The sequence below is a fragment of the Zalophus californianus genome, chromosome 9, assembly GCF_009762305.2.
Source record: "Zalophus californianus isolate mZalCal1 chromosome 9, mZalCal1.pri.v2, whole genome shotgun sequence".
NCBI classification, from domain to species: Eukaryota; Metazoa; Chordata; class Mammalia; order Carnivora; family Otariidae; genus Zalophus; species Zalophus californianus.
The window spans coordinates 139,298,178-139,325,504 of record NC_045603.1 but is presented as its reverse complement, the minus strand read 5'-3'; the positions used below and the strand labels follow the sequence as shown (position 1 = coordinate 139,325,504).

The window sequence follows — 27,327 nt, the reverse complement described above, 5'->3', positions numbered from 1 at the left end:
ATATTCCATTGTGTATATATACCACCTCTTCTTTATCCATTCATCTGTCCGTGGACATCTTGGCTCGTTCCACAGTTTGGCTATTGTGGACATTGCTGCTATAAACATTGGGGTGCACGTACCCCTTTGGATCCCTACATTTGTATCTTTGGGGTAAATACCCAGTAGTGCAATTGCTGGATCGTATGGTAGCTCTATTTTCAACTGTTTGAGGAACCTCCATACTGTTTTCCAGAGGGGTTGCACCAGCTTGCATTCCCACCAACAGTGTAGGAGTGTTCCCCTTTCTCCACATCCTCGCCAACATCTGTCGTTTCCAGACTTGTTAATTTTAGCCATTCTGACGGGTGTGAGGTGGTATCTCATGGAGGTTTTGATTTGGATTTCCCTGATGCCGAGCAATGTTGAGCACTTTTTCATGTGTCTGTTGGCCATTTGGATGTCTTCTTTGGAAAAATGTTCATGTCTTCTGCCCATTTCTTGATTGGATTATTTGTTCTTTGGGTGTTGAGTTTGATAAGTTCTTTATAGATTTTGGATACTAGCCCTTTATCTGATATGTCATTTGCAAATATTTTCTCCCATTCTGTCAGTTGTGTTTTGGTTTTGTGGACTGTTTCTTTTGCTGTGCAAAAGCTTTTTATCTTGATGAAATCCCAATAGTTCATTTTTGCCCTTGCTTCCCTTGCCTTTGGCGATGTTTCTAGGAAGAAGTTGCTGCGGCTGAGGTCGAAGAGGTTGCTGCCTGTGTTCTCCCTTAGGATTTGGATGGACCCCTGTCTCACGTTTAGATCTTTCAACGATTTGGAGTCTAGTTTTGTGTGTGGTGTAAGGAAATGGTCCAGTTTCATTCTTCTGCATGTGGCTGTCCAATTTTCCCCACACCATTTGTTGAAGAGACTGTCTTTTTGCCATTGGACATTCTTTCCTGCTTTGTCAAAGATGAGTTGACCATAGAGTTGAGGGTCCATTTCTGGGCTCTCGATTCTGTTCCATTGATCTATGTGTCTGTTTTTGTGCCAGTACCATACTGTCTTGTTGATGACAGCTTTGTGATAGAGCTGGAAGTCTGGAATCGTGATGCCACCAGCTTTGCTTTTCTTTTTCAATATTCCTCTGGCTATTCGGGGTCTCTTCTGGTTCCATAAAAATTTTAGGATTATTTGTTCCATTTCTTTGAAAAAAGTGGATGGTATTTTGATGGGGATTGCATTGAATGTGTAGATTGCTCTAGGTAGCATTGACATCTTCACAATGTTTGTTCTTCCAATCCATGAGCATGGAACGTTTTTCCATTTCTTTGTGTCTTCTTCAATTTCTTTCATGAGTATTTTATAGTTTTCTGAGTACAGATCCTTTGCCTCTTTGGTTAAATTTATTCCTAGGTATCTTATGGTTTTGGGTGCAATTGTCAATGGGATCGACTCCTTGATTTGTCTCTCTTCTGTCTTGTTGTTGGTGTATAGGAATGCCACTGATTTCTGTGCATTGATTTTATAGCCTGCTACTTGACTGAATTCCTGTATGAGTTCTAGCAGTTTTGGGGTGGAGTCTTTTGGGTTTTCCACATACAGTATCATATCATCTGCAAAGAGTGAGAGTTTGACTTCCTCCTTGCCGATTTGGATGCCTTTGATTTCTTTTTGTTGTCTGATTGCTGTGGCTCGGACTTTTAATACTATGTTGAATAGCAGTGATGATAGTGGACATCCCTGCCGTGTTCCTGACCTTAGGGGAAAAGCTCTCAGCTTTTCCCCATTGAGAATGATATTCGCTGTAGGTTTTTCGTAGATGGCTTTTATGATATTGAGGTATGTACCCTCTATCCCTATACTCTGAAGAGTTTTGATCAAGGAAGGATGCTGTACTTTGTCAAATGCTTTTTCTGTATCTATTGAGAGGATCATATGATTCTTGTTCTTTCTTTTGTTAATGTATTGTATCACGTTGATTGATTTGCAGATGTTGAACCAGCCTTGCAGCCCAGGAATAAATCCCACTTGGTCGTGGTGAATAATCCTTTTAATGTACTGTTGGATCCTATTGGCTAGTATTTTGGTGAGAATTTTTCCATCCATGTTCATCAAGGATATTGGTCTGTAATTCTCTCTTTGATGGTTTTGGGATCAAGATAATGGTGGCCTCCTAAAATGAGTTTGGAAGTTTTCCTTCCATTTCTATTTTTTGGAATAGTTTCAGGAGAATAGGTATTATTTCTTTGAATGGCTGATAGAATTCCCCTGGGAAGCCATCTGGCCCTGGGCTTTTGTTTCTTGGGAGATTTTTGATGACTGCTTCAATTTCCTTAGTGGTTATAGGTCTGTTCAGGTTTTCTATTTCTTCCTGGTTCAGTTTTGGGAGTTGATACATCTCTAGGAATGCACCCATTTCTTCCAGGTTATCTAATTTGCTGGCATAGAGTTGCTCAGAATATGTTCTTATAATTGTTTGTATTTCTTTGGTGTTGGTTGTGATCTCTCCTCTTTCATTCATGATTTTGTTGATTTGGGTCATTTTCTTTTTGGTAAGTCTGGCCAGGGGTTTATCAATCTTGTTAATTCTTTCAAAGAACCGGCTCCTAGTTTCGTTGATCTGTTCTACTGTTCTTTTGGTTTCTATTTCATTGATTTCTGCTCTGATCTTTATGATTTCTCTTCTCCTGCTGGGTTTAGGCTTTATTTGCTGTTTTTTCTCTAGCTCCTTTAGGTGTAGGGTTAGGTTGTGTATTTGAGACCTTTCTTGTTTCTTGAGAAAGGCTTGTATTGCTATATACTTCCCTCTCAGGACTGCCTTTGCTGTATCCCAAAGATTTTGAACAGTTGTATTCTCATTTTCATTGGTTTCCATGAATTTTTTAAATTCTTCTTTAATTTCCTGGTTGACCCATTCATTCTTTAGTAGGATGCTCTTTAGCCTCCATGTATTTGAGTTCTTTCCGACTTTCCTCTTGTGATTGAGTTTTAGTTTCAAAGCATTGTGGTCTGAAAATATGCAGGGAATAATCCCAGTCTTTTGGTACTGGTTGAGACCTGATTTGTGACCTAGGATGGGATCAATTCTGGAGAATGTTCCATGGGCACTAGAGAAGAATGCATATTCCGTTGCTTTTGGGATGGAATGTTCTGAATATGTCTGTGAAGTCCATTTGGTCCAGTGTTTCATTTAAAGTCTTTATTTCCTTGTTGATCTTCGGCTTAGATGATCTGTCCATTTCAGTAAGGGGGGTGTTAAAGTCCCCCACTATTATTGTATTGTTGTCAATGTGTTTCTTTGCTTTTGTTCTTAATTGCCTTATATGATTGGCCGCTCCCACGTTAGGGGCATAGATATTTACAATTGTTAGATCTTCTTGTTGGATAGACCCTTTAAGTAGGATATAGTGTCCTTTCTCATCTCTTATTACAGTCTTTGTTTTAAAATCTAATTTGTCTGATATAAGGATTGCCACCCCAGCTTTCTTTTGGTGTCCATTAGCATGGTAAATGGTTTTCCACCCCCTCACTTTCAATCTGGGGGTGTCTTTGGGTCTAAAATGAGTTTCTTGCGGACAGCAGATTGATGGGTCTTGTTTTTTAATCCAGTCTGCTAGCCTGTGTCTTCTGATTGGGGCATTGAGCCCATTTACATTCAGGGTAACTATTGAAAGGTATGAATTTAGTGCCATTGTATTGCCTGTAAGGTGACTGTTCCGGTATATTTTCTGTGTTCCTTTCTGATCTATGCTGCTTTTAGGCTCTGTTTTTGCTTAGAGGACCCCTTTCAATATTTCTTGTAGGGCTGGTTTCGTGTTTGCAAATTCCTTTAGTTTTTGTTTCTCCTGGAAGCTTTTTATCTCTCCTTCTATTTTCAGTGAGAGCCTAGCTGGATATAATATTCTTGGCTGCATATTTTTCTCGTTTAGTGCTCTGAAGATATCATGCCAGTCCTTTCTGGCCTGCCAGGTGTCTGTGGATAGGTCTGTTGCCAATCTCATGTTTCTACCATTGTAGGTTACATATCTCTTCTCGCGAGCTGCTTTCAGGATTTTCTCTTTGTCTCTGAGACTCGTAAGTTTTACTATTAGATGTTGGTGTGTTGACCTATTTTTATTGATTTTGAGAGGGGTTCTCTGTGCCTCCTGGATTTTGAGGCCTGTTTCCTTCCCCACATTAGGGAAGTTCTCTGCTATAATTTGCCCCAATATACCTTCTGCCCCTCTCTCTCTATCTTCTTCTTCTGGGATCCCAATTATTCTAATGTTGTTTCATCTTATCGTATCGCTTATCTCTCGAATTCTGCCCTCGTCATCCTGTAGTTGTTTCTCTCTTTTTCTCAGCCTCTTTACTTTCCATCATTTGGTCTTCTATATCGCTGATCCTCTCTTCTGCCTCATTTATCCTAGCAAATAGTGCCCCCATTTTTGATTGCACCTCCTCAATAGCCTTTTTGATTTCGACTTGGTTAGATTTTAGTTCTTTTATTTCTCCAGAAAGGGTTTCTTTAATAACTTAAAAGCTTTTTTCAAGCCCAGCTAGTATCTTTAAAGTCATGATTCTGAACTCTAGGTCCGACATCGTACTAATGTCCGTATTGAGTAGGTCCCTGGCAGACGGTACTACCTCTTGTTCTTTTTGCTGAGGTGATTTTTTTTCGTCTTGTCATTTTTGTCCAGAGGAGAAAAGATGAATGAGAGAACAGAATGCTATCAGGTTAACAACGTCTCCAGCAAATACACTCTATACAAATTAGAAAAGACCTGAAACCAGGGGACAAGAAAGGGAAAGAAAGAAGAGAAAAAAAAGAAAAAGAAAAAGATAAAAACAAACAAAAACAGAACAAAACAAAAAAAAACAGAATATGATCAAATATATCAGGGTAGTGCATAGATCAGTGCCGCACTCTAGATTTTGGGCGTATTTTGGTCTGTTAGAAGACAGTGCCTGCTAAAATTTTAAAGGAGGAAAGACTTATATATGTACAAAATAAGGGTTGATACAATGAAGGGATGGCAGATGACTGTAAAGATGAAAATTATAAAAGATTTTATAAAAGAAATTGATACGCTAAGAAGTTGTTTGAAAAAAGAAAGAAGATGATTTAAAAAAAAAGAAAAAGAAAAAAAAAGAGAGAATGTGATCAGGCAGGAGACTAGAACAAAGCCATACACTAGTGATTTAGGGTATATTTTGATCTGTTAGAAGAAACTGTATCTCAACATTTTAAAGAGAGAACAACTTATATATATATATATATATATATATATATGCCAAAAATAAGGGTAACTATTATGGAAGGGATAGAAATATGACTCTAAAAATGAAAAATAAGAAATGTTTTTTTTAAGAAAGGGATTGATAAGATGTTGGTTGAAAAAGGGAAAAAGAAAAATTAAAAAAAAAAACAGTTAAAAAATTTAACTTTGAAAAACTAATGAATCATGGTAAAAAAGCCATGATTTCTATGTGCAGTATTCCCCTAGCGCTGGAGTTCTCCCGTTCTCCTTGATCGGTAAACTTGGTCTTGGCTTGCTGGCTGTTCCTGCTGATCTTCTGGGGGAGGGGCCTGTTGCCGTGGTTCCCAAATGTCTTTGCCGGAGGCGGAATTGCCCCGCCCTTGTCGGTCCGGGCTAAGCAAGCTGCTCAGGTTTGCTCACAGGAGCTTTTGTTCCCTGCAAGCTCTCGGTACAGCTTTGTAGGACCAGGGTGAAAATGGTGGCCTCCCAATCTCCACCCGGAGGAGCTGAGAACTCGGGGCCCCGCTCCTCAGTGCGCCCCCAGAGAAAAGCAGTCACTCCCGTCTCCCTGGTCTCCAGTGCACTCCGTGCTCACCTGGCCTGTGACCGAGCGTTTCTATCCCTGGCACCCGACCCCGTGTGGAGTCTCCAAACCCAGCAGATCCCTGCGGTGCGCTCCCGCGCCGCTCCTCCCAGGGGAGGAAGGGGAGTCTCCCCGGCTCTGCCGCTTGTTGGGTCCCTGCTGAAGGAGCCGTGGCCCGACTGGGCCGCGGATCACAGTTTATGGCCACCCCGAGGTGAGAGCCCGCGCCTCGGCTCCGTCTCTGCAGCCGGCTTCCCCGCTCCGATACCTGGGAGCTCTGCCGCACTCAGGCTCCCCCGGTCTTTCTGTGACCCCGAGGGTCCTGAGACCACACTGTCCCGCGAGGGTTCCACCCCCCGCTTAGCCACTGGAGCGACGTCCCTCCGCGGAGCCAACTTCTAAAAGTTCCGATTTTGTGCTCCGTGGCTCTAGCACTTGCCAGAAGCGGCCGACGGAGGCCCCCACCCCGCCGTCTATCCTCCTGAATATCGCCTCGGATTCACTTCTCCGCACGTCCTACCTTCCAGAAAGTGGTCGCTTTTCTGTTCAGAGTGTTGTTACTCTTCTTCTCTTCGGTCTCCTGTTGAGTTCGTAGGTGTTCAGAATGGTTTGATCCCTATCCAGCTGAATTCCTAGACCAGACGAAATCCAGGTCTCCTACTCCTCCGCCATCTTGCTCCGCCTGCCCATCTATTTACATTTCTAGTGAAAATCCCACACCCTCCTTTGCTAGCATCTTCTGGCGTTAACTCCCGTTTGAGGTAAATGTGTTCTTTGCTTGGCCTTCTGAATGCCCCTCCTCCATTGTGATGTAGGACAAGTATGTAATTGCATTTCAGGGTAATGAAATTCTGAAGGTCATTCAGAGGCCTGCAGGCTGAACATCAGCCTGGCTGCTTCGCTGCTCATAGGGCCCTGGTCTTCATGTCTTCAGTGCTCTCTAGACGGTTCCTTTTTGTTGAGGAGGAGTTTCCTGGATGGCTGGTGTGTGGTGCTCTGTCTGGTGCAGCGGCAGGAAGACAGTAGCAGGGGTGCTTGTTGCAAGCAGGTGGCATGGTAGGTGGAGGTGGACATGGAGGGATCTAAGAATCCACGTGGCCAGTTACCAGCGGATTCACTTTCCAGACAAGGTTACAGTGATCTGTTGGGGAGCAGTGTCCTACCACGCGAAGGTAGTGTGAACGAGCAGTGGTGGTAGTTTTACACATCTTAGATTCATAGCATTTAGGAAGTGCAGGGCTCAGCACGGGGATGCAAGGCCTGTGCTTGCAGAGTACTGCTGAGTCCGTTGTGTGCTCCAAGTGCAGACTGGCCTGCTGCATCCCTGATGTGCTGATGTGACAAAGTGCGCATGCCTTTAGAAGCTTTGTCGAATCACTAGCTTTACTGTCCTGAGTTTTCTGAGGTGGTGCCCAGAGCTCAGCACCGCTCCGTCAGGGTCTATGAAATGGTACGACACCATAGCCCGGCCTGGAGTGCTCTCATGTAGTGGAAAAGGTCTTGTTTCACTGCACATTTCGCTTCCTGATTGTCAAGTGAGGCTATTGCTGACATCCCAGTTTTGTCTCCAGTTACAATGATATTCTGCATTTATTGCTCAAGTAAATGTAATACTTCAGTTACTGAATAATAAGGATCTGAAAACATTGTGGGTGTATGTGAGTAGGAATGGCTACAGTAAGAGGAGATTTGGCCTAGTTGTAGGACGCAGAAAGGCCTCTCACCAAGTGCTTCGTGCAAGGGGGACTGGCTGGACGAGGTGCAGGAAGAACGTGGCACAGAGAGGGAAGAGATATGCAAAGGCCACGAGGCAAGGTGGATAGTGTGGTAAATCTTCATTGTGATGGTTTATTTGACTTTTCATTGTTATTTCAAGTTTTTTTTTCCCCATATTTTTCATTGGTACTTTAGAGGGATGTTGAGGAGGGAGGCTGTGTTACCTGTTCTGCCAGATTTCAGTTTTGAATATGTGGCTTCATATATAGTTTTAATTAGCTTGTTAAATTTACTTGGACATTATGTGATTTCAAAGATATTGCTGAGCTTTGTTTATGTCATTAGAGATCATTTTGCCTAAAATTTTCGTCTTCCTAAGAACTTAATCTGAGAAGGGGCTCCTGGGTGGCTCAGTCGTTAAGCGTCTGCCTTCGGCCCAGGTCATGGTCCCAGGGTCCTGGGATCGAGCCCTGCATCGGGCTCCCTGCTCGGCGGGAACCCTGCTTCTTCCTCTCCCACTCCCCCTGCTTGTGTTCCTGCTCTCGCTCTCTCTCTCTGTCAAATAAATAAATAAAACCTTTAAAAAAAAAACCTAATCTGAGAAGTTTAATTTAATAAACAGTGGATATTTTTATTTGCAGCTCATTAAACATCACAAAGTTTGTGCTGCATGTAAATTTGAAGTGTCACTTAGAAAGTTACATTGGCAGCAGTTAAATATTGAAACCTTATTTTAGAAATCTCCGTGAAGAATTCTGTTTGAAAATACTCTTAAGTGCGGAGGTACACAAAGTAGGCCATAGGCCGTGCCCTCTGGAGATGTGAGTGTAGTGTGGACTCTGCAGTTTCCTCATTACCAGCAGTGGCCAGGATGTATGTGCTTGTGAGCACAGGTCGTGCTGAGGACACTGCCCACACCTTTGTACATAAAAATTCAGCAGAGGTGTTGCTTCTGCTCACGGGCTTCCCATGTGGTGTGGACGGGGCTGCAGGTGTGCAGAACGCGTGGGGAGGCAGGCATGAAGAGCATGGTGCTCCTGGGCACTTAACGCAGTAAGGTTTTTGTTTAGCTCACACGTTTTGCTCTTACAGGTCAGATTTCTTGTGTTTCCTTCCTCATAATCTTGTAGGCGTTAAGTATAGTTACAAGAAATATCCAGTATTGTGCTTGAAGCACAATAGATGGGAGAACTCTATGAAAGCACCTCTATTAGTATATAGCTTATTCAAATTAACTTATAATATCGTATGATAGAACTTAGAGACTGTATAATAAAACTTCATTTATGGGAACTATCTTCCTTCTCTACAGATTTGGAAGTTTTTGAATAAGGTAGGCTTATTCCCTCCCTTGTTAAAGAAAAATGATGTTGTTTTGAAGAAATGCTTGGTTTTGAATCCTGTATTACGCTGGGTGACCATTTATACCATTGGATTGTAGCTATTACGTCTGTAGTCTGTATAGATGTGAAACTAAGTTCTTTAAGCATTTTATGTATAAGAAATAAGAATTTAAGACGTGATAATTCACTTTGGAAAAGAGTTTCTTTTTCATTTTAAACAGAATCTTCCTTTTTTCAGGATTCTAAGCTGCCTTCCTCGGTTCGCAGTACACTTCTGGAACTGTTTGGTCAAATAGAAAGAGAGTTTGAAAACCTTTATATTGAAAACTTAGAATGTGAGTATCTCCTGTCTTCATAAACTTCTATAAAATTTTTGGGTAGACATCACCACTGTATCTGTTTTCTGTACTTCTGCATCACGTGTAGTGATTTAGAATAACATAAATTTATTATCTTACAATTCCTTAGTCAGAAGTCTGTGTGGCAATGTCACCAGACTCAAATCAAGGTGTTGGTAGGGCTGTGCTCCTCTGGAGGTGTGAGGGGGGAGGAGTCTGTCTTCTGCTTGTTTGCATTGTGGCAGATTTCGGTTCTTTGCAGTGTGAGGACGGAGGTCCTCATCTTCCTGTTGGCATTCCCGGTATCTAGAGCCTGCCTCGCTCTTCACCTTGAAGCCCTTCCACTCCCGCCTCCAAAACCATCAGCAGCGGGTAGAGTCCTCCTGGCACATCTCTGAGTCATTCCTAAGGACGTGAGGGAAGGAAGGGTCATCAGGTCATGCAGGGTGACCTCCTCATTGAAGATCCCTTACCTTAGTTACATCTGCAGGGCTCTTTTGCCATGGAGGCCACATGTTCACAGGTTACTTTTGGGATGGGTAGTATTCTCCTGACAACACTTTCCCATTCAAATTGTGATTTTATGAAAAATAAATATATCTTATAACCGTTCCTACATAAAGTATACCAGAAATTGAGAAAATGTTGGTTCGTGTTTCTCTTTAAAATATACTGTATTTTGAGAATTTCCTAAAATGTATTATCTGTTTGACTTACTAAAGGTAAATCAAAGAATTTTTAAATTAGCTTAGCTTTAGTTTCTCTTTTTAAATTTATTTGAGAAGGAATGTCTTCCTTTGCTTAAAGAATCAAGCAGCATAGGGACTCCTGGCTGGCACATTTGGTGGAGCATCTGGCTCTTGATATTGGGGTCGTGAGTTTGAGTCCCACATTGGGTGTAGAGATTACTTTAAAAAACAACAAAGGAGTATAAAAAGATAACTACCATTACCCTTACCTTTTGACCCATTCCATTCTGCAAAGGAAAGCATTCTGTGTGCTTTTTGCTTTTAATTCTTGTGATTATTTTTGTAAACTGAGTCCACTTTTACTTTTAGCTTGTCAGCTTTAGGCCACGTGCACTCATGCCTCCCTCTGAAATGTCAGGAAACAAACCTATCCTTTACCCATTCATTGCTCCATTACTTTATAGTGTTTGTTATTTTCATAGGGTTTGTGTTGAAATCTATATTATGCGAATGTAACTGTTATCTGGTCTTCATGCTTTATACTGTGATTTCAGAAATTTAATCCTAATAAATAGCATTTCCATTATTAAAATATTTTTTCTTTATTAACATATAATGTATTATACTAAAATATTTTTTCTAGAACTGAATGATGTAGTTGAATCAGTAGTGAAGAGAATGTAACTCTGTGTCATTTAAACTCTGCTAGTGGACAATTTAATGTTTTATTTTTGGATTCTCTTTATAAGTCCATCTTGGAAATTTACAGAGGGAGAAATTATTCCAAGTTTTTATAAAGTAAAAATTAGGTACCGTGCACTACTTCTGATCTTAAGGTTTTTGTTTTTTTTTTTTTAAGTATCAGTTGTAATGACCCAGGCGCTATTGAGTTTCTATTGTGATCTAAGGCCTTATGTTTTATGAATTCATGCAGTTTGTTCAAGAAAAACGATAGAATTACAGGGGCGCCTGGGTGGCTCAGTCGGTTAAGTGTCCAACTTTTGATCTCAGCTCAGGGTCATGAATTCAAGCCCTGCGTTGGCCTCCATGTGGAGCCTACTAAAAAAAAAAAAAAAAGAGAAACTATAGGATTACAAACGACTGTGCTAGAGGAACTTGAGTTTACACAGTCTCCTGCTGCCTGGTTTGGATGGCTCCCTGCGGTCTGTGAGGAACAGTCTAAAGCGCTCAGGTGGATCTGCTCAGAGCCTCTGCCCTCAGCCTCTGCTGCCTGACGCAGCCCCTGCATCTCACGGGAGCCCGAGTAGAGGGTGCACGGTGCTGGCAGGTGTCATGGCATGGTGGCAGGTGTGCAGCCCTGTTGTGGGGGGCTGTGTGGCCAGGTCATGGTCCTGCTGCCTTGCTGCAGTGGCTCGTGTCCTTGGCCGAGTCCCTTCCCCAGGTGTCGCTCATCCTGTGGTCCGCAGGCCTGTTCCAGAGAAGAGCACCAGCACGAGTGTGTCTGCTGATTCCCTTGATGACTCACGGCCTTCCTCTTCCTTCCTTCCCTGATGGTTCTGTACTTGTAGTCATGTTTCATAACTCCCTGAATTGTCTGTCTTCATTAGATACCATCCTTGTCTGGGGCTCTGTGTTGCCACACAGCAGAGTTGCATTTTGTTATGGTATATGTTTTCCCCCAATTTCAGTGTTCTCAGCTAGACTGTACAAATTTCACTGAATTTTGGATAGTATCAGAAAAAAGTGTTTTTATTTTTTATTTTTTTTTAAAGATTATATTTATTTACTTGACAGAGAGACACAGCGAGAGAGGGAACACAAGCAGGGGGAGTGGGAGAGGGAGAAGCAGGCTTCCCGCCGAGCAGGGAGCCTGATGGGGGGCTCGATCCCAGGACACTTGGATCATGACCTGAGCTGAAGGCAAACGCTTAACTATTGAGCCACCCAGGCGCCCCAGAAAAAATGTTTTTAAGTGTACAGAAGAAAGTACAAAGGAGATGACCTAGACTGAGGCCCCGGAGCCCTGCCTGTGTGCCCTGACAGCGCAGTGTCTTCCCGGTGCGGGGAGAGGGCTGGAGTTTGTATTCTTTGAAAGGTGTCTTGAGGTTTGTGAGAACTCTAGGAACTGTGATCTTGTTTCTTAGGGTACTATTCATGTCTATGTGGAGACAGTACTTCTCTATTAATGTTTTTATGTACTCGGGTTTTGGAAGTGGCATGTGTTACCTTTCTGAAAAAACTTTTATTCCCAGTGCGTAGGGAAATCGAGACTCTTAACGAACGTTTAGCTGCTGAAGGACAAGCGATCGATGGGGCGGAACTGAGTAAAGGCCAGCTCAAAACGAAAGGTAAGGGTGAACACTCATAAAAGGATTGCCCTGCACATTCTGTGTTGGGGGGGAGTTTGGACTTTAGTGAAGGATGTGGATTGATGGGCTTTGTGCAGTGGGCAGGACTCGGGGCATGTAATCAGCATGGGCGTAGAGAAAAGGAGGAAGCACCAGGAAGCTTGGCTTCCTGTTGTAACCGTGCTCTGGCCCACACGACCGCGTGGACAGGCCCTCGCGGGTAACTGTCTTCCTGTGTGGGATGACAGATGGGGTTTGCTGTCCCCAGTCTGTCCCTACTCTGACGAATATTCTGTGGCCCTGTGGTTGTACAGCGTTCCTGACTGTTGCTTCTTTGTCTCTGCAGCCAGCCACAGCACCAGCCAGCTTTCACAGAAGCTGAAGACCACTTACAAGGCCTCCACCAGCAAGGTATGCCGGGCGCTGGCTCTTGGGCCGCTCCTGTGGTATTTGAGGTGTGCAGATGTGTACCTGAAGCTGCATATTTTCCAGTTAGAAATGTGTAACAGACAAAGAGGAACTTCTGCTGTGTAGAGAAATTGGATTTTTGCAGGGAATATCGTAGGTATGTTAAGTGGCCACAGCCTCTGGACACCTAGATGCTCCTCTGCCCGGGTCCTTCCTGAGAGTCCAATGTTGTGCGTGAGTAAATAGATTGTCTTTTTTGAGGGAAGAGACAGTTTGTATTGTTCTGTGGCTTGATGCAGAGGCTCTGAGTTTGGAGAACGGGGCTGGTGAGAAGCAGTCTGGGCCACAGTCACGTTTTCCTGTTTAGCCTCCTCTTCTCTCTCATTTTCTAAGGATCGTGCAGAAGTGAAGGTCTGTCTCCAAGGCTCGTAAGGACGGTGGTGGTATCTTGTTTTTTTAAAAATTATCTTGTTCTGACCTTCTTAAAGTGGCAAGGATTTAATCGTTTGGGAGTAAGTTTATCTGGGAGGGAGGATTGCTGTAAGGTAATATTTTAAAATGATTTCGTGTACATCTTTACTTCAGAGTATTTTGAATGTACAAAAGTTAAATTAATTATCTAGCTGTAATAAATGGACATTTCTTTTGCTGAACCTGAGGGAAAAGCTGGCATTTGTGGTGTGCGATGACAGCATAAAGAGTTCTTGTTAACTTTCTGTATTTCCAGCTTTTCCAGGGAGCTTGAAGTTACTGAGCATGGCATCCACAGCGAGGTTAACTACGATTAATAGAGCAGATTCAGTCTTATGGCTACTTCTGCTCATTTGAAAATTCTTAGTACTTGTTTGTTATTAAAAAATATGAATATTGATTCCCTTTTCTTCTGTTTTCTTTGATAACTCTACAGTATAAGTGGTTCATTTAAAAATTTTTTTATTATGTATTATCTAGCTTATACTTACTAGTTTTTAAGTTTAAACAACTTTAAACCTGTCAAAATGTATTGTAAGATTATGTTCTTCCTCACCTAACTTCTCGTTTTATTATCTTGACTTTATTGTTTATTGCCGTGGGTACAGCATACATATTCAACATACAGTCTTAGAATTTGGAAACCTTCAGAGCTTTTCTGAAGTAGGTGAAAGGAGTGTATAAAGTTGTCCCTTACTAGCAATAATGAAAAACAAGATTTGGGCCAAGGGAAGGATATGTACTATAATACTTGGCTTAAAAAAAATGTATTTAAATATATTTAAAGCCCCAGTCATTTCAGATCCACAAATTAATCTCTGTGTATAAGAAACATGTAATTAATGATCTTTATTGTGTGCATTAAAGAATAACGTTGTAAGGTGTTAGCTGAAAACTGAAGAAAGACTCCGATACCAGAGTGTATTCTGATCCATGCTGCAGTGTGTGTATTCTTGGTGGTAGCACTGAGTGTGTGTTCAACAAGGAGGTAGTGAGCTTGAGGGCAGCATTACCTGCCTCCTCACTCAGCCCTGACAGCAACTAGTGTGCTTGGTGCTTGGTGCACCCACGTGCTCTCAGCAGACCAGAAGACTTGGGGGCCTGAGGAGGGATCGCTCATGTCTGTCCAGGGCTGGAGGCATGCCCGTCTAACTGGCAGTCACTCTAGAGAAACTTGTGAAATGTTCACACGTGTTTTTATAAAGATGACTCTCTCTCACTGTGAAGAACCCCTCTCTGATTTTGTTGAAGTACTTGAGATTGTATCTTAATTAAAACCATAATTAGGTTGATAGGCGTAAGCATCACTTTGTCACTTCGTTCTGCTTTTCTGTCATGAATGTTCACTCTGCAAGATCGAGTCTTTTGTGGGGCCTCTTTGCTGTTGCGATGGAGTCAGGATTTTTAAGAACAGAGAGTTAATAGGTATTCAAAGTGTAGTGGGCAGTTGGAAGCAACACGTGAAATGATTTGTTACAATATTCATAAATTGCATATTGTCCACTTGCAAAATCCCACTGGAATCGGGGTTGGCATGAGTCTTGAGCAGTGACCTTCTGTTCTTCCTGTCTGGGTGGGGTTGGCGAGGAGCGTGGCTTCAGTAGCTCATGTCTCCGGACAACAACGTCTGTGTTAGAAATGGCAGGAGGCTTCACACTTAACTGTGGGGTAGGCTTTGCACGTTCTCCAGCTCCATTCTGTCCTACGTGTTACGTTATTGAACATCCGATTGGCACCTTAGGCCAGCCAAAGCACTTTTCCTTGTCATGGAGGGACGGTTTCGCTAGTTTGGGTGGGATAGGAGCTTTCAGAGGGAAAAAGAAGATGACGGGTTTCTGTTTGAGCAAGTCCTTTTGTAAAATTCAAACCGAGTCAGATGTATTTCTTCCAAAAGAGCCTGTCTTTGTTAAACATGTTTTAGTCATTCTCGGCGTCAGAGGACAGTTTGAATGTTCACACCCAAATTGATGTAACAGTAGATTGTGTTGTAATGTCTTTATTCTAAGAATGAACTTAGATTCATTTTCAGGGCTTTGCTAAATCAGTGTTTGAAATAGCTGTTTAACACCAAGTTTTCTTTTTCACTTGATTTTATAGTTTCATTAATCTGATTAATCTCCATTATTCTGATTTGCTTAAAAGCTGAAAAGTTGTTCTGTCTGAGAACAGTTTAAAAACCAAACTCTGAAGAGTTGTGTTTCATTAGTTTCTTTCTCATGCACTTCTGTTTTTCCTTGTACGAGAAAGTGGGATTTGTTTGCTGTGTGTATCGTATGGGACGGTGCCTCACCCTCGTGCACACCTCTGTGGTTCTCCTGTCTGTCTCCGTCAGACTGTGAGCCGCCCGGGGCCTGCCGCGCTCTGTGTGTGTCTCCTAGTGCAGCGCCGGCACCAAGCACGCGCTCAGTAAACAGTGCTGGACAGACCTCACCCGGTGGAAGTGTCGTCTTTGGACTCCTCCCCACCTTGGGCTCTTTGCCTCCTGATAACACGTGGTTGGTGTAAATGACCAAAAATGGGAAAAAAATGAAGGTTCCCCAATAATAAAAGTGGTTTTAAGGGTGTGGGTATACTCTCCTGACTTTCATGTCCTGGTTGCTCTTTTTTTTTAAGAGAATTTGGAAATTTGATGGCTTGGATTTGTGGAAGAGACTTGCAGCGTGTAGACAGACCCTTCTCTCCATGGGAGGACACACGTGCTTTGCAGGGGGTTGGGGGGGGTCTTTCGAGGCCTTAGGGTGGCCTTCGTTCTTACTTTGTGACGTCCGGCTGGAGGGATGCTGCTGTTTGCCCTTATGTTGTGTTCCCTTAATGCTTTAAATATCCTGCTCAGGGACTCATGCAGTTCAAGACCTCTTTTTCTGTTGTACCTTTTTAAACCTAAAAACATTCAGCCAGTAAATTGTCTATAATACTCCTTCCCGTCATGGTTTTAGATCGTCTCCAGCTTCAAGACCACCACGTCGAGGGCCGTGTGCCAGCTCGTGAAGGAGTACATTGGCCACAGGGATGGTATCTGGGACGTCAGTGTGGCGAGGACACAGCCCGTGGTGCTGGGCACCGCGTCTGCTGGTGAGTCTGCAGCGAGCCCCTCTGCTTGCCGGGCGCGACGGCCCTGCCGGTGTCGGTGGCGGACCGGAGGCCGAGCATCACCGTCACCAAAGCAGTCGGCGCTGCCGTGCCCTGTTGGGCCTTGCCGCCGTGACGTGGTGTCGGGTGGGCGGACGCTGGCTCTGGGGTCAGGCAGCTGCATCCGCCATCACTGTTCACGGCAGCATGAGGGAGCGTGTCTGTTACACAGAGTAGGTATTTTTTTGACTGGCTTTCTTGTTAGTCACGGTCGAGCGCATATCTGCCTGAACTGATGTATAGCTGAGGGAGGGGCCTTGTGGTCTCTGAAGCGGGCCCGTTGCTCTAGGGTTTAGGTGGAAGCTGGACCACTGGTGGCCCTGTTTGCCTGTGGGACTCCTGGCGCAGGCGTCCGAGAGCCTTTTTTTCTCATTAAAGAAAAGATAGTTTTTGAAAGCCATCCAAGGTGCATAACCTAATACCCTTTCAGATAAAAATTGCTAAAGTTAAAAATGGTGCTCACTTGTTGAAAATGACTTTACCAGCCTGTGAGATGTTACTAGGTTCTACTTTTTGAAGTAGAAGTGGAAAATGTTGCAGCAGTTAGACCCATGAAGAAAGTTCTCTTTCTTGTTTGAAATTATATTCACACATAAGCTCCCCAGCGTGTTCTGGAAATTACAATTAGAAAGAAAAGAAAGGATTTTCCTGTTATGTAAGAGGAAAGGTCCAAAGGAATATTTGTATCTCAAATACTTGTAACTGGATTTGAATTTGCATTTCAGTGCTGCGTGATGCTTTGGAAAGTGTTAATTCAACAAAACAATGGAGCTGTCACTTAAGGACTCGGGGGAGGTGCAGTCCTTGTGACAGTACGTTGAGGGTCCAAGTCTCTGGGTTTCCGTTTGCCACTTCCCTGACCTCGGACAGGTCACCAGCTTCTGTCTTCTGGGAAATGTTTTCTTTGGTCAGTTGAATTACAGAGTAGTATAGAGTTGCAGAGACACTAGTGATAATATAACTTCTCACTTATGTTAAAAAGACCATAAAATTGGTTATGGGTCAGTTACTCTTGTTTTTTGGATCTTGCAGATCACACGGCTCTGCTGTGGAGTATAGAGACGGGGAGGTGCCTCGTCAAGTACTCGGGCCACGTGGGGTCAGGTGAGCACCACAGGGTGGGTGGTGTCTTCTGATGGGAGGTGTGCCGATCTGGCTGTGGGGCCCACGGGCACTCGTGGGCGGTCAGAGCGATGCTGCCTGCGCAGCGGGAGCCTTGTCGGGGAAGAGCATGCGAGTAGGAATTGTCTGTTTCTTTTACCGTTGCCTAGAAAGCCGCATGTCAGCAAATTTGGAACTGAAATGTCTACTTTTGTCAAAGACTGTGTGTTCATTTCAGAGGTTCCCCTTCAGGGTGATGTTGCTTTGCATGTAGTAGGGCCCAGGGAGGGCTGCCGTCCGTCCCCGGGCTTCCTCCCTGCAGGTAATGCACGGCGGTTGCAGCAGCTCTGCCCTGCCCCCTGAGCTGCCCCCATGCCTGCACCTTGTGTTCTGACCGCATCTCGCCCACTTCCTTCCGGGTGCCCTTGGTGGTTCCTTCTTCCTGGCCTACTGTCCGCTCCCGTCTGTCAGGTCGCCTCCCGGCTCCCTCTCCCCTCGCCAGCCACCGCCACAGCCCTCCCCTTCGTGGACACGTGCAGGTGGCGCCTGCCTTCTGCGTCCGTGGCCGCGTGTGCCCCACCTGCAGACGTCGCCCGGTGGGGGCACGTCTGTTGTCCTGTCTGGGCTGTGACCCACACTCTTCCCTCTCTCCAGGTCTCGTTCCCTCGGGGGTCCCGGCTGCCTCCTCACGCCCCTCCGCATGCAGCTCTGCCTCCACAGGGGGTGTCTGGGCGGGCGGGGTCGACGCTCACGGCTTTGCAGACGTTCTCAGGTGAACGTGTGCTGAGCCTTTGTTTCCCCACTGCGCATTTATTCGTTGAAGAACATTGATACGGTGAAACTCGTACACATCGCCTAAAAATTAAGAGGGTGTTAGCAGTCTGTATAAAATGTTACTGCAGGCTCCTGCCTCTCCTTCGTACTCCATTTCACTTCCCCAAAAGTGAAGCCCCTTTTAACAGCTTTATGTATTCTGCTTTTTTCTTCCATTTTCCCAAATAGCCTATTTTATTATTTCTGAGGTTTTGAGTCTTAGACAAGTGATTCTTACAGAGGCAGTGAGGACCCACTCCCTTGCCACATAGGTTACTCTCCACTCTTGTCCTTGCAAGTAGCTACAGTGCGGTTCTTACTCAAATCTCAGGATGGCCACATGGGTATTGTTCACAGCTGCTCATGTACGTGCCCTCCTTGCGGTTGCCTTATTTTTATTTGGTCTGGTTTCTGTGTCTATTCCAAATCCATCCCCTCGCTCTACCCCTGTGGTCTGGCCACGGGATGACCGTCTGCTCCCATGGCCAGACTCGACAAGCGTCTCTGTTCCTTTGTTGTGGCTCTCGTCCCTTCCCTAGAGCCTCCCATGCCGCCAGACGGCTTCGATGCCCTGCTCTTCGTGGGCTGCCCTGCGTGTGTTCCTTCCACGTCCTGCGGCCAGCGTGTGGGGTGCGGCGCTGCCCTGGGTGTGGTGAGGCTGGGTGACGGGAGTTGGGGCACTCGTGTGTCTGGCCTTCCCTTCTCCCGAGGGTGCTGTCCTCCGGGCGCCATCTGTGTAGGGCTTGTGTCCCGGCTTTTGCTTTACCCACTATGTGGTGCTCTGATGACATGGTGAAGGTCCGTTTAACCCTGCTCCGCCCCACCCCGGGATTTCTCATCCATGTGACTCACCACAGGTGGTTTAACATGTCTCTGTCCTGGCTCGTTCCTCTCGTATCACCTGACCAAGCGCCCTCCTGTGCATTGGCCCCTCTGCCTCAAGGGTCCCATGCTGAGCGTTGCAGCTGCCCCTGCTGGAGCCCTCCCGAGTCAGGCCTGCTGTGCAGGAGATGGTGCTTTCTCCCATGTCTTGTTTTCTTTCACGTTTGTGTTAGAGTTAGGCCCACAAACAATAGATGAGGTGTCTTCGAAGCTCGTCGTGAAGACCGTTTGTCTCTGGTGTCCTCTCCCTTTCTGCTCCCTCTGTGGCCACTGTGTGTTGAGTTAGCTGCATGTTGGGGGCTGCTGCATGTCTTTAGGGTGCTCGCGGGGCTCGCCGTCCTTTTCTGCATTAGCCACAGTGCGCTGACTCTGGCGGGGGGATGGTGTCGCTGCAGCCCGCCCTCTGCTGGTGGCACCTGAGCTCGCCTCTGGTGCAGTTGTGGCACTGTCCCTTGGGTAAGATCAGTGCTCAGTTTTCACTTTATTAGACCTGTGCAAACACTGCTGACAGTTAGCCAGCACTGTGGCTGTGAGCAGTCATTAAGCACCCACTGTATGCCAGATTCTTGGCCGAGCACTCAGCGTGCATTCTTTCACATCTCACGGAGCCTGTAGAAACGTGGTGTCCATGCTCCCTGTGTCACTAGGAAGGTGCTCAAGGTCACACAGACATCAGGGTGCAAAGTGGCCGCTGGTCTTACCAGTTGCTCCTTGGCACTGGGAGTGTTATGTTTATTGTAGGCATTATTTATGGTTTGCTGTTTTTAAGGAGGTTGTTTTCCACGAGTTCTTCCCACATTTTCTGTCGTCTAGAGTTAATAGTGAAAGCATCTTCTAGCATTTTCCGGTTCCTCAGAAAAACAGAATTCCAGGGGCGCCTGGGTGGCTCAGTCGTTGGGTGTCTGCCTTCGGCTCAGGTCATGATCCCAGGGTCCTGGGATCGAGCCCCACGTCGGGCTCCCTGCTCAGCGGGAAGCCTGCTTCTCCCTCTCCCACTCTCCCTGCTTGTGTTCTCTCTCTCCTGTCTCTCTCTCTCTGTCAAATAAATAAATAAAATCTTAAAAAAAAAAAGGAAAAACGGAATTCCAGTGGCATAGCTGACAGAATCATCCTGAAGGCACTTGCTGAAGTTTGCTGAAACTTCCTGTGTATTCTGTGCACGCCGTGCGTGTCTTCCCTGTGTGGGTGTGAGGGCTGGCTGCCCCACGTGCCCGGACCCAGGTCAGCTCTGTGTTGGGGTGCCTGGAAGCCGCTCCTTTCATTCCTCCTGGGAGAGCTCGGTGGCAGGCAGGGAGGTTCCAGCAACTGGGTTCCAGTCTCGGCACACTCCCGCTGCCGTCTCATCGCTAAACTGTCGGGACGAGGGGAGGGCTGCTCTTCTCTCCTGCTCCCTCATCCCAGCAAAGGAGCACCACCTGGGAAGACTTGGGCAGATTGCCACAGCTGTCCACACTGATCCTGACTCTTCCCAAGCTGGCAGGCGCCTGCCAGCTTTGTCCGTTCCTGGGGTCTCCTGGAACGGGACAGGAGGCAGGGTGGCCTTTTGCCTGATGGGCTGGGCAGTCAGCCACGTCCCTGCTATATTCTGTCTCTGTCTGTTGTCATAAGTGTTTTCACTTCTGTCCCGACTTACTTTTAACTCTAGGTGGCTTCCTTATCTATAAAAAGAAGTAGATTATTTATATTTTTCTTCCGTGTGTCCTCTACTTTGGCAGTGTGATAGTTGATAATTGTGTTTTCATGTATCTCTAGTCTCTTACATGTTTACTCATAGCTTAATTATATGGGAGGATCTAATATTGAACTCTTACAGTTCTTTTAACTTTTAAAGTCACCTTGTAGTTTGTGCTGTAGCTTTGATAAATATTGTTGATATGTTATTTTAAACCTGTTTTTGTAATATTTTTATTTTGCAGTAAATTCTATAAAGTTTCATCCGTCTGAGCAGTTGGCTCTTACTGGTATGTTGATTTTTTTCTTTATTGAACAAAATTACTGATAATTTTGAAATAGCTGTGTAGTCATCCCTTTCTTGTCCGTGCCTCATACGAAAGTCAGATGGTCACTGGTAGCCATTTTATGCAATACTCGAGGAATGCAGAAGGAAAAGCAGGTCAAATAGAACCTTTTTAAACCATAGTGGATTGTGAGTTAGATGAGCTTGACTCTCGTGTGAGATTGCAGGTGACCCACCGTGAGGTTGCCTTACAGAGCACGTGCTGGTCACTGGCCTTCCCGCTCACACTGTGGTATTTCTCAGAAGACTGACCTTGCTTTTCTCCTGCCCTGTCACTGCTGGCAAGTTCCTAATCCTGCATGCACCTGAAGCAGAGACGCGGAAATAGCCCCAGGTCATGGCGCTCTGCAGGGCCAGTGTTTTTACTTCTTTCTGGGGAGCGCTCCTGGGCCCTGGTAGCATGGGTTTGCCATAATTTTATGTTGGACGGAGGAGTCTTCCTGTAAAATCATCTGACACCTGATTTTTGGGGACCCTGACAGTAATCTTGAAGGATAAACGTTTGGTGAGTGGAGGTCAGTGAGCTTTCTTGTGAAGGATCAGAAGTAAATGTTCTCATTTTTGAGGGCCCCATGGTCCGTGTCACAACTTCTTAGCTCTGTGTTAGTGTGAAAGCAGCAGAGGGGGTGCCCAGGTGAGCGGCCATGGCTGTGGGCAGTAAGCCTTATTCTCACAGTGGGTTGTTGCCTGGCTTTGGCCTGTAGGCCAGATTTTGCTACCCTGGGGTAGAGGATGAAAATGGGGTTGATCAGGTGCTTTTCCATGTGAGCAGAGTATGGTGGGAAAGTCAATTTGAGAGCCTTCTGTGTGAACAGGCCTTGACCACAGTAGCTAGTTGATGCCTGAATAAACAATTGGAGAACTTTACACCTTGTGAAATGGTTTGGTGTGTGACTGTGAAGAGGGAGGGTGGAGGGAGACCAGTGACAACCAGAGGTGGGGCAGGGAGGAAATCAAGACATTCTCATAAGGGCTGATGGAAGCTGAAGCAGAGCATGTAGTGGGCTGGAGAGCGTCACGTGGGCCGATGCTAAGCGAGCTCGCAGGTCAGGCCATGAACTCGCTTGACACCACAAGAAATGTGCCACAGTCCACGTGTGGCCGCTTTGGGGAACTTCTGCAGCCACAGAGAGAAGTGGGTTCAGGCAGGTCCTCCGTCTGGCACATCTGTGGGCCGGTGTGTGCCCGTGTGTGCCCTTCACTGTCCTTTCTCTTTCCGGTCTCCAGTCTGAAGAGCACTTTGCACACTTGGCTCGTGAAAGTAAGGTCTCAGTACTCAGTGGGGGCCCGGCAGGTTGTGAGCCCATCAGTGTGGAGTGGAAGAGAGCACACGTTTGTGTGAGACTCGCTTTTCTAAAATACCTCGAAACTACTGTGGTCATAAGCTGAAGTGTAGTTGGGTTCCAGTTTACTTAGGTTAGATAGATGGAGAATAAAATCTGTTTGTAAATTTCTTACAACTTTTTACCCTAAAATGAAAGGGGGGATATTTTTAACCACTGTCTTAATTATATACATTTAGCCTGTTGTCGGTAGTATCATGCAGTCTCAGATGTAGCTCAGGATCACTGAGTTACAGAGCCTAGCAGAAAGCACATTTTACACATGGTGTGCACTTCGGGTAATTGTGCCCTAATTTCTGTCCTCAGCTTCTGGAGATCAGACTGCCCACATTTGGAGTTATGCCGTTCAGCTGCCGACACCCCAGCCCATTGCCGACACTACTGTAAGCAGCACCTTTACTTACCCTGAAAGCGCGACATGGGGTATGTTGGTAGGGTTCTGGACATTTGCAAAGTTTAGGATAAATTTATAATGTCTTACAGACTGGATGTATGTGACCCCTCCCCTTGCCCCCTGCATCCCATAGTTTGAAGCCCTCACCTCCCAGTGTGACTGTATTTGGAGGTGGGCCTCTATGGAAGTAATAAGGTCCTGAGGCTGGGGCCTGATCCCAGAGGATCGGTGTTTCCTCTCCCTGCGTGTGCCCAGGAGAGGCCATGGGAGTATGTTGTGACAAGCCAGGAAGGCCACACCTTGATTGTGGCCACCCAGTCTTGGTGTTTTGTTCTGGCAGCCCGAACAGACCAAGACAGTGCCTTCCTTTGTGTGTGTGTGGTTTGTTCTCACCCCCCTTTCCATTGGCCATTAATGTTTAAAAATTGTACGATTCCGTCCTATTTCTAAATATTTCGTGTATTTTAGACAACATGTCTTTCATGTAAGGTAAACAGTGTGTGTCATTATCACGTGGGTGAAGTTTTAACGCAGGTAACGGGAGGTTGCATATGGAGAGGAATGGTGGGTGGGTTTAAACCACAGAGCCTTCGATGACCTTTGTCCTGTCAGATGCAGCGGTTCCCCTAGCCCAGCACCCTGTGTTTACTGTCTTGCAGAGACCACTTCCCTAGCTTCCTCTGCAGGGCAGTGTTCTGCCATCTGGGGTTCACGAGTGGTTAGCCTGTCCCTATGTTGCGCACGCGGGTGGGGGCCCGCGCCGGGCAGCTGAGCGCAGCTGGAGCATGGTGTGCACTCTGGCTGTAGCTTTCAGGAGGACGGCAGTCACCCTGCGCTTGGGGTGCTTCCACCTTTGAACATTCCGTGGTTGCTTTTTTTATTTTGTTCTAATTATTTTAAAAGATTTATTTATTTTGAGAGAGACAGAAAGAGAGCATGAGTGGGGGGAGAGAGTATCTCAAGCAGATTCCCCCCTGAGCAGGGACCCTGACGTGGGGCTCGATCCCACGACCCTGAGATCATGACCTGAGTAGAAATCAAGAGTTGGACGCTCAACTGACTGAGCCATCCAGGTGCCCCTATTTCTTTTTTTAAAGCAGCTTAAACATCGGTTTCTTTGAAGATAAGTAATTAATACATTCCAGTGATGAGTAAGAGTTTTCTTTAGTGAAGAGGTCTGAACAATTCTTTTTTTGAAGAGTTTATTCATTTGTCAGAGAGCGTGTGCAAGAGCAGGGGGAGGGTCAGCGGGAGAGGGAGAAGCAGACTCCCTGCTCAGCAGGCACCCCCCCCCCCCCCCCGCCCACGGGGCTCGGTCCCAGGACGCTGAGATCATGACCTGAGCCAAAGGCAGACGCTTCACCGACTGAGCCACCCAGGTGCCCTGAACAGTTCATTTTTAATTGAGCACGTTGTGTCTTTTGTCTTAACATGTTTTTCCCTTGTGGAATAACCAGACTGTCACCTGCTGTGGGAATTCACTCAGGAAGTAGTGCTGACAGAGGACGGGGCAGAGGGGAGGCGAGGGTTCACGCTCAGAAAGTTCAGAGAAGGTGTTAACACTGTATGGATTTGTTTTCTTTTTCTTTTTTTTTTTTTTTTGAAAGTTTTATTTATTTATTTATTTGACAGAGAGAGACACAGCGAGAGAGGGAACACAAGCAGGGGGAGCGGGAGAGGGAGAAGCAGGCCTCCCGCGGAGCAGGGAGCCCGAAACAAAATAAGAAACATGCCAGTTTTGGCAGAGGAAGACATATTTCCAGTACTTAAGTTACAAAAACTGAACGGATTATTTACAGTATTAAATCGACTTTCTTTTTTTCTTTATGATTTTGCTTGCCTTGGGCTGCCTCAGGTTTTGGGGGTAATCCAGGAGAGCACCTTCCGAATGGAGCTAAGCCTGTGTCCATCAGTGACCAGAGCCGCCCCAGCAGCCCGGCCATGGAGGGGTCAGAGGGGTCGGAAGGGTTGGCACGGCCTGCCTTCTGTAGCCCCACCCAGCACAAACCCTGCCGCTAGTCGTCATAAGCTTTTGCTGGCTGGTCTTGGCTCAGGTTTTCTTAACAGTTCTCCCGCATGTGAAAACAAAACTCTCATCTGCTAAGATTTTGTTCATTTTCATCAGTACAGCTTTTAGACAGATGTTTTATCTTCTTTTCTTAAAAAGATTTTATATTTGAGAGAGAGGGAGGGAGAGAGCCTGAGAGCAGGGCCGGGGGAGAGGCAGACTCCCTGCTGAGTGCAGAGCCCGACGTGGGGCTTGATCCCAGGACTCCAGGATCATGACCTGAGCTGAAGGCAGACGCTTAACGACTGAGCCACCCAGGCGCCCCTGTATGTTTTCTTTTTAATTTGGACCAGCGAATTTCACTTGGCATCCACCACACTGATAAAGAAATACTTGCGTGGTGTAGTGGAAACAGTTCTAGATTATCTGTTAAGTCACCATGTACCACCAGTTGTGTGATGTTGACTAACTAATTTAACCTAGTGAGTGGCTTAATTTTCCTCTTTGGAAAGTAAAAATTGAAGCGAGTTACCTAAGCAGCTCGCAGGGGCCCTTCCTGCCCGGGAGCCCCGATTTCAGTGAGTGAATCAGGGCTTCCTCAGTTCTGGGGCTGCTGGTGCTCAAGAGATACTTGGTGTGGACTTGGCAGTGCTGGACGTTCAGTTCCAGTGCTGCTGACAGTGAAGGCGGTTCAGCTTAAACAGATCGTCCCTAAGACACTAACACATGAGCAGTTCTCACCCTCCATCCCCTGCCTTTTGTCACGTTAGTGTTAAAAGATCTTATAATTATTCATGAATAGGATTTAGCACATTTGCATTTTAAGATACCTTTTAGTTCCTTGTGTAGTTTGGGAAAATGACTTCTGTAAAGGTTCTGTCACCTTTCCAACATGGATCCTGATAGCTAGACCTTTCTAAAGTGGGAGCTCCAGGCCACTCTTCTGAGACCCGAGGTCTCTCCCCTGGACCTGTGCTGAGGACATCCTTGCGTTCATGCTTACGTGTTACCTTTCCTTCCACATACTTGGGGAGGAGCCCAGTAGGTGCACTGCTGCGGGTCTGGGTAACTGAACAAAACTCTCGGGATGTTTGGGATTATCTTCGACCTGTCTCTTCTTTCCCTTCCTGTCTTCCTCTTCCACCGTTTCCACTACTCTGACAGCTTACTGCTGCCGATTCTTATGTGATGCTTGGATGCACTTCTTTTTGTCCCCGGGATACCCCTTCTGTAACATCAACCCAGAGATGTCTGTTGAGCCGTGGCCCCACCCAGCACCCCTCTTCTGCACCTGCCCGAGGCACCGTCCAGACCACCCCTGCCTGCTGGGGGCAGTGAGGTCGGGAAGCTCCTCAGGAGCGGCCGTGGGAGCTGAGAAGCCTTGTGGCCCAGGGGCTGGTGTTTCCTGGAGGAAAGCCCTGAGTTGGGGCATCCGCATGCGGGATTTGTAGTGACTGTGTTGCTCCTCCTGTCTGGAAGTGGATACCAGTCAGGGTCCTTTCACCTTGAAAACAGTACACTTCTGGGACCTGTCTTCATGCTGAGGGGCGGGTGCTGTGTTCACCCCAAGCTGTCTTCATGTCTGGTGCCCACCCCTAACTAACTAGTCTCCCTGGCTCAGGCCTGGCTGCTCACATTGTATTGTGTCTGCACAATGTCAGGAGTGGTCTTTGTGGAGTTGCACTTGTCACCTTGGCTAGCCCTTTGCCAGCCCCTAGTCCTTAGTTGGTGGCTCTCCCCGGCTCCAGCCCCGACGGGGCGCTCTTGCTGTACCTCCCTCTCCATGGGTCCGCTCGGCCTTTTTCCTGGGTGCTCTCCACCCTCCTGATGCTGCTCCGCACAGACCACCCGCCTGACTCAGAGTGCCTTGCATCTTGCTTCGTAGTCTTTGCGGCAACTCTGCATAATTACGTATGTCTGACTTCACTGTGGGGTTGTGACTCCCTGTCTCCCTGGAGGTCTGACTTCACTGCGGGGTTGTGAGTCCCTGTCTCCCTGGAGGTCTGACTTCACTGCGGGGTTGTGAGTCCCTGTCTCCCTGGAGGTCTGACTTCACTGCGGGGTTGTGAGTCCCTGTCTCCCTGGAGGTCTGACTTCACTGCGGGGTTGTGAGTCCCTGTCTCCCTGGAGAAGTCCCTCCTGCGGTTCCACCAGGCTCTCCCTCAGCTTCCTGCACTTGACCTGTGAGCGCCCCGAGCTGTGCGCTCCCGGGCATGCTGCCTCAGTTGGCCACTGCCACACTCCTCAAGGATTTCCACCTCCCTGCCTGCCTTTTGTCCGGATCCTCGTAGGCAGTGCTCAGACCTGGCACAGCGGCATCCATCCTTACGCCCGGTGTTCCTCCACAGACCTTGGGCCTTTCATGCTCTGAGTACCTCCCGTTGGCTCGGCTGTGTGTCCCTGCTGCGTGGGGCTGTGCTCATCGGCATCCCCTCCACGCTGCCCAGCTCAGTCAGCCCTTGGACTCCTTACTTACATTTGATGCTCTGATCCTCTGTTAACACCTGTGTTTCTCCCACTTCCTTTCTCTTGAGTCTTGTTGGTTGGGTCACATCCGGACCCGTGTGAGCT

The 27,327-nt window shown here is 46.4% G+C and overlaps 1 protein-coding gene across 11 annotated transcripts in view; it reads left to right on the top strand.

Moving 5' to 3' along the window:
- The window catches only part of WDR37 (WD repeat domain 37), a 63,810-nt gene that overhangs the window by 14,226 nt on the left and 22,257 nt on the right, over nt 1-27,327 (top strand). For 9 of the 11 annotated variants that reach the window (XM_027594626.1, XM_027594621.2, XM_027594622.1 and 6 more), the window contains exons 3-9: nt 9,093-9,189; nt 12,095-12,190; nt 12,537-12,601; nt 16,006-16,141; nt 17,231-17,302; nt 20,911-20,955; nt 22,661-22,737. In XM_027594626.1, the coding sequence (XP_027450427.1) occupies nt 9,093-9,189; nt 12,095-12,190; nt 12,537-12,601; nt 16,006-16,141; nt 17,231-17,302; nt 20,911-20,955; nt 22,661-22,737 (588 nt within the window). Of the gene's footprint in view, nt 1-6,662; nt 6,852-8,823; nt 8,845-9,092; nt 9,190-12,094; nt 12,191-12,536; nt 12,602-16,005; nt 16,142-17,230; nt 17,303-20,910; nt 20,956-22,660; nt 22,738-27,327 lie in introns of those variants that run through there. The other 2 variants (XM_035721788.1, XM_027594628.2) reach the window with 2 other exon arrangements.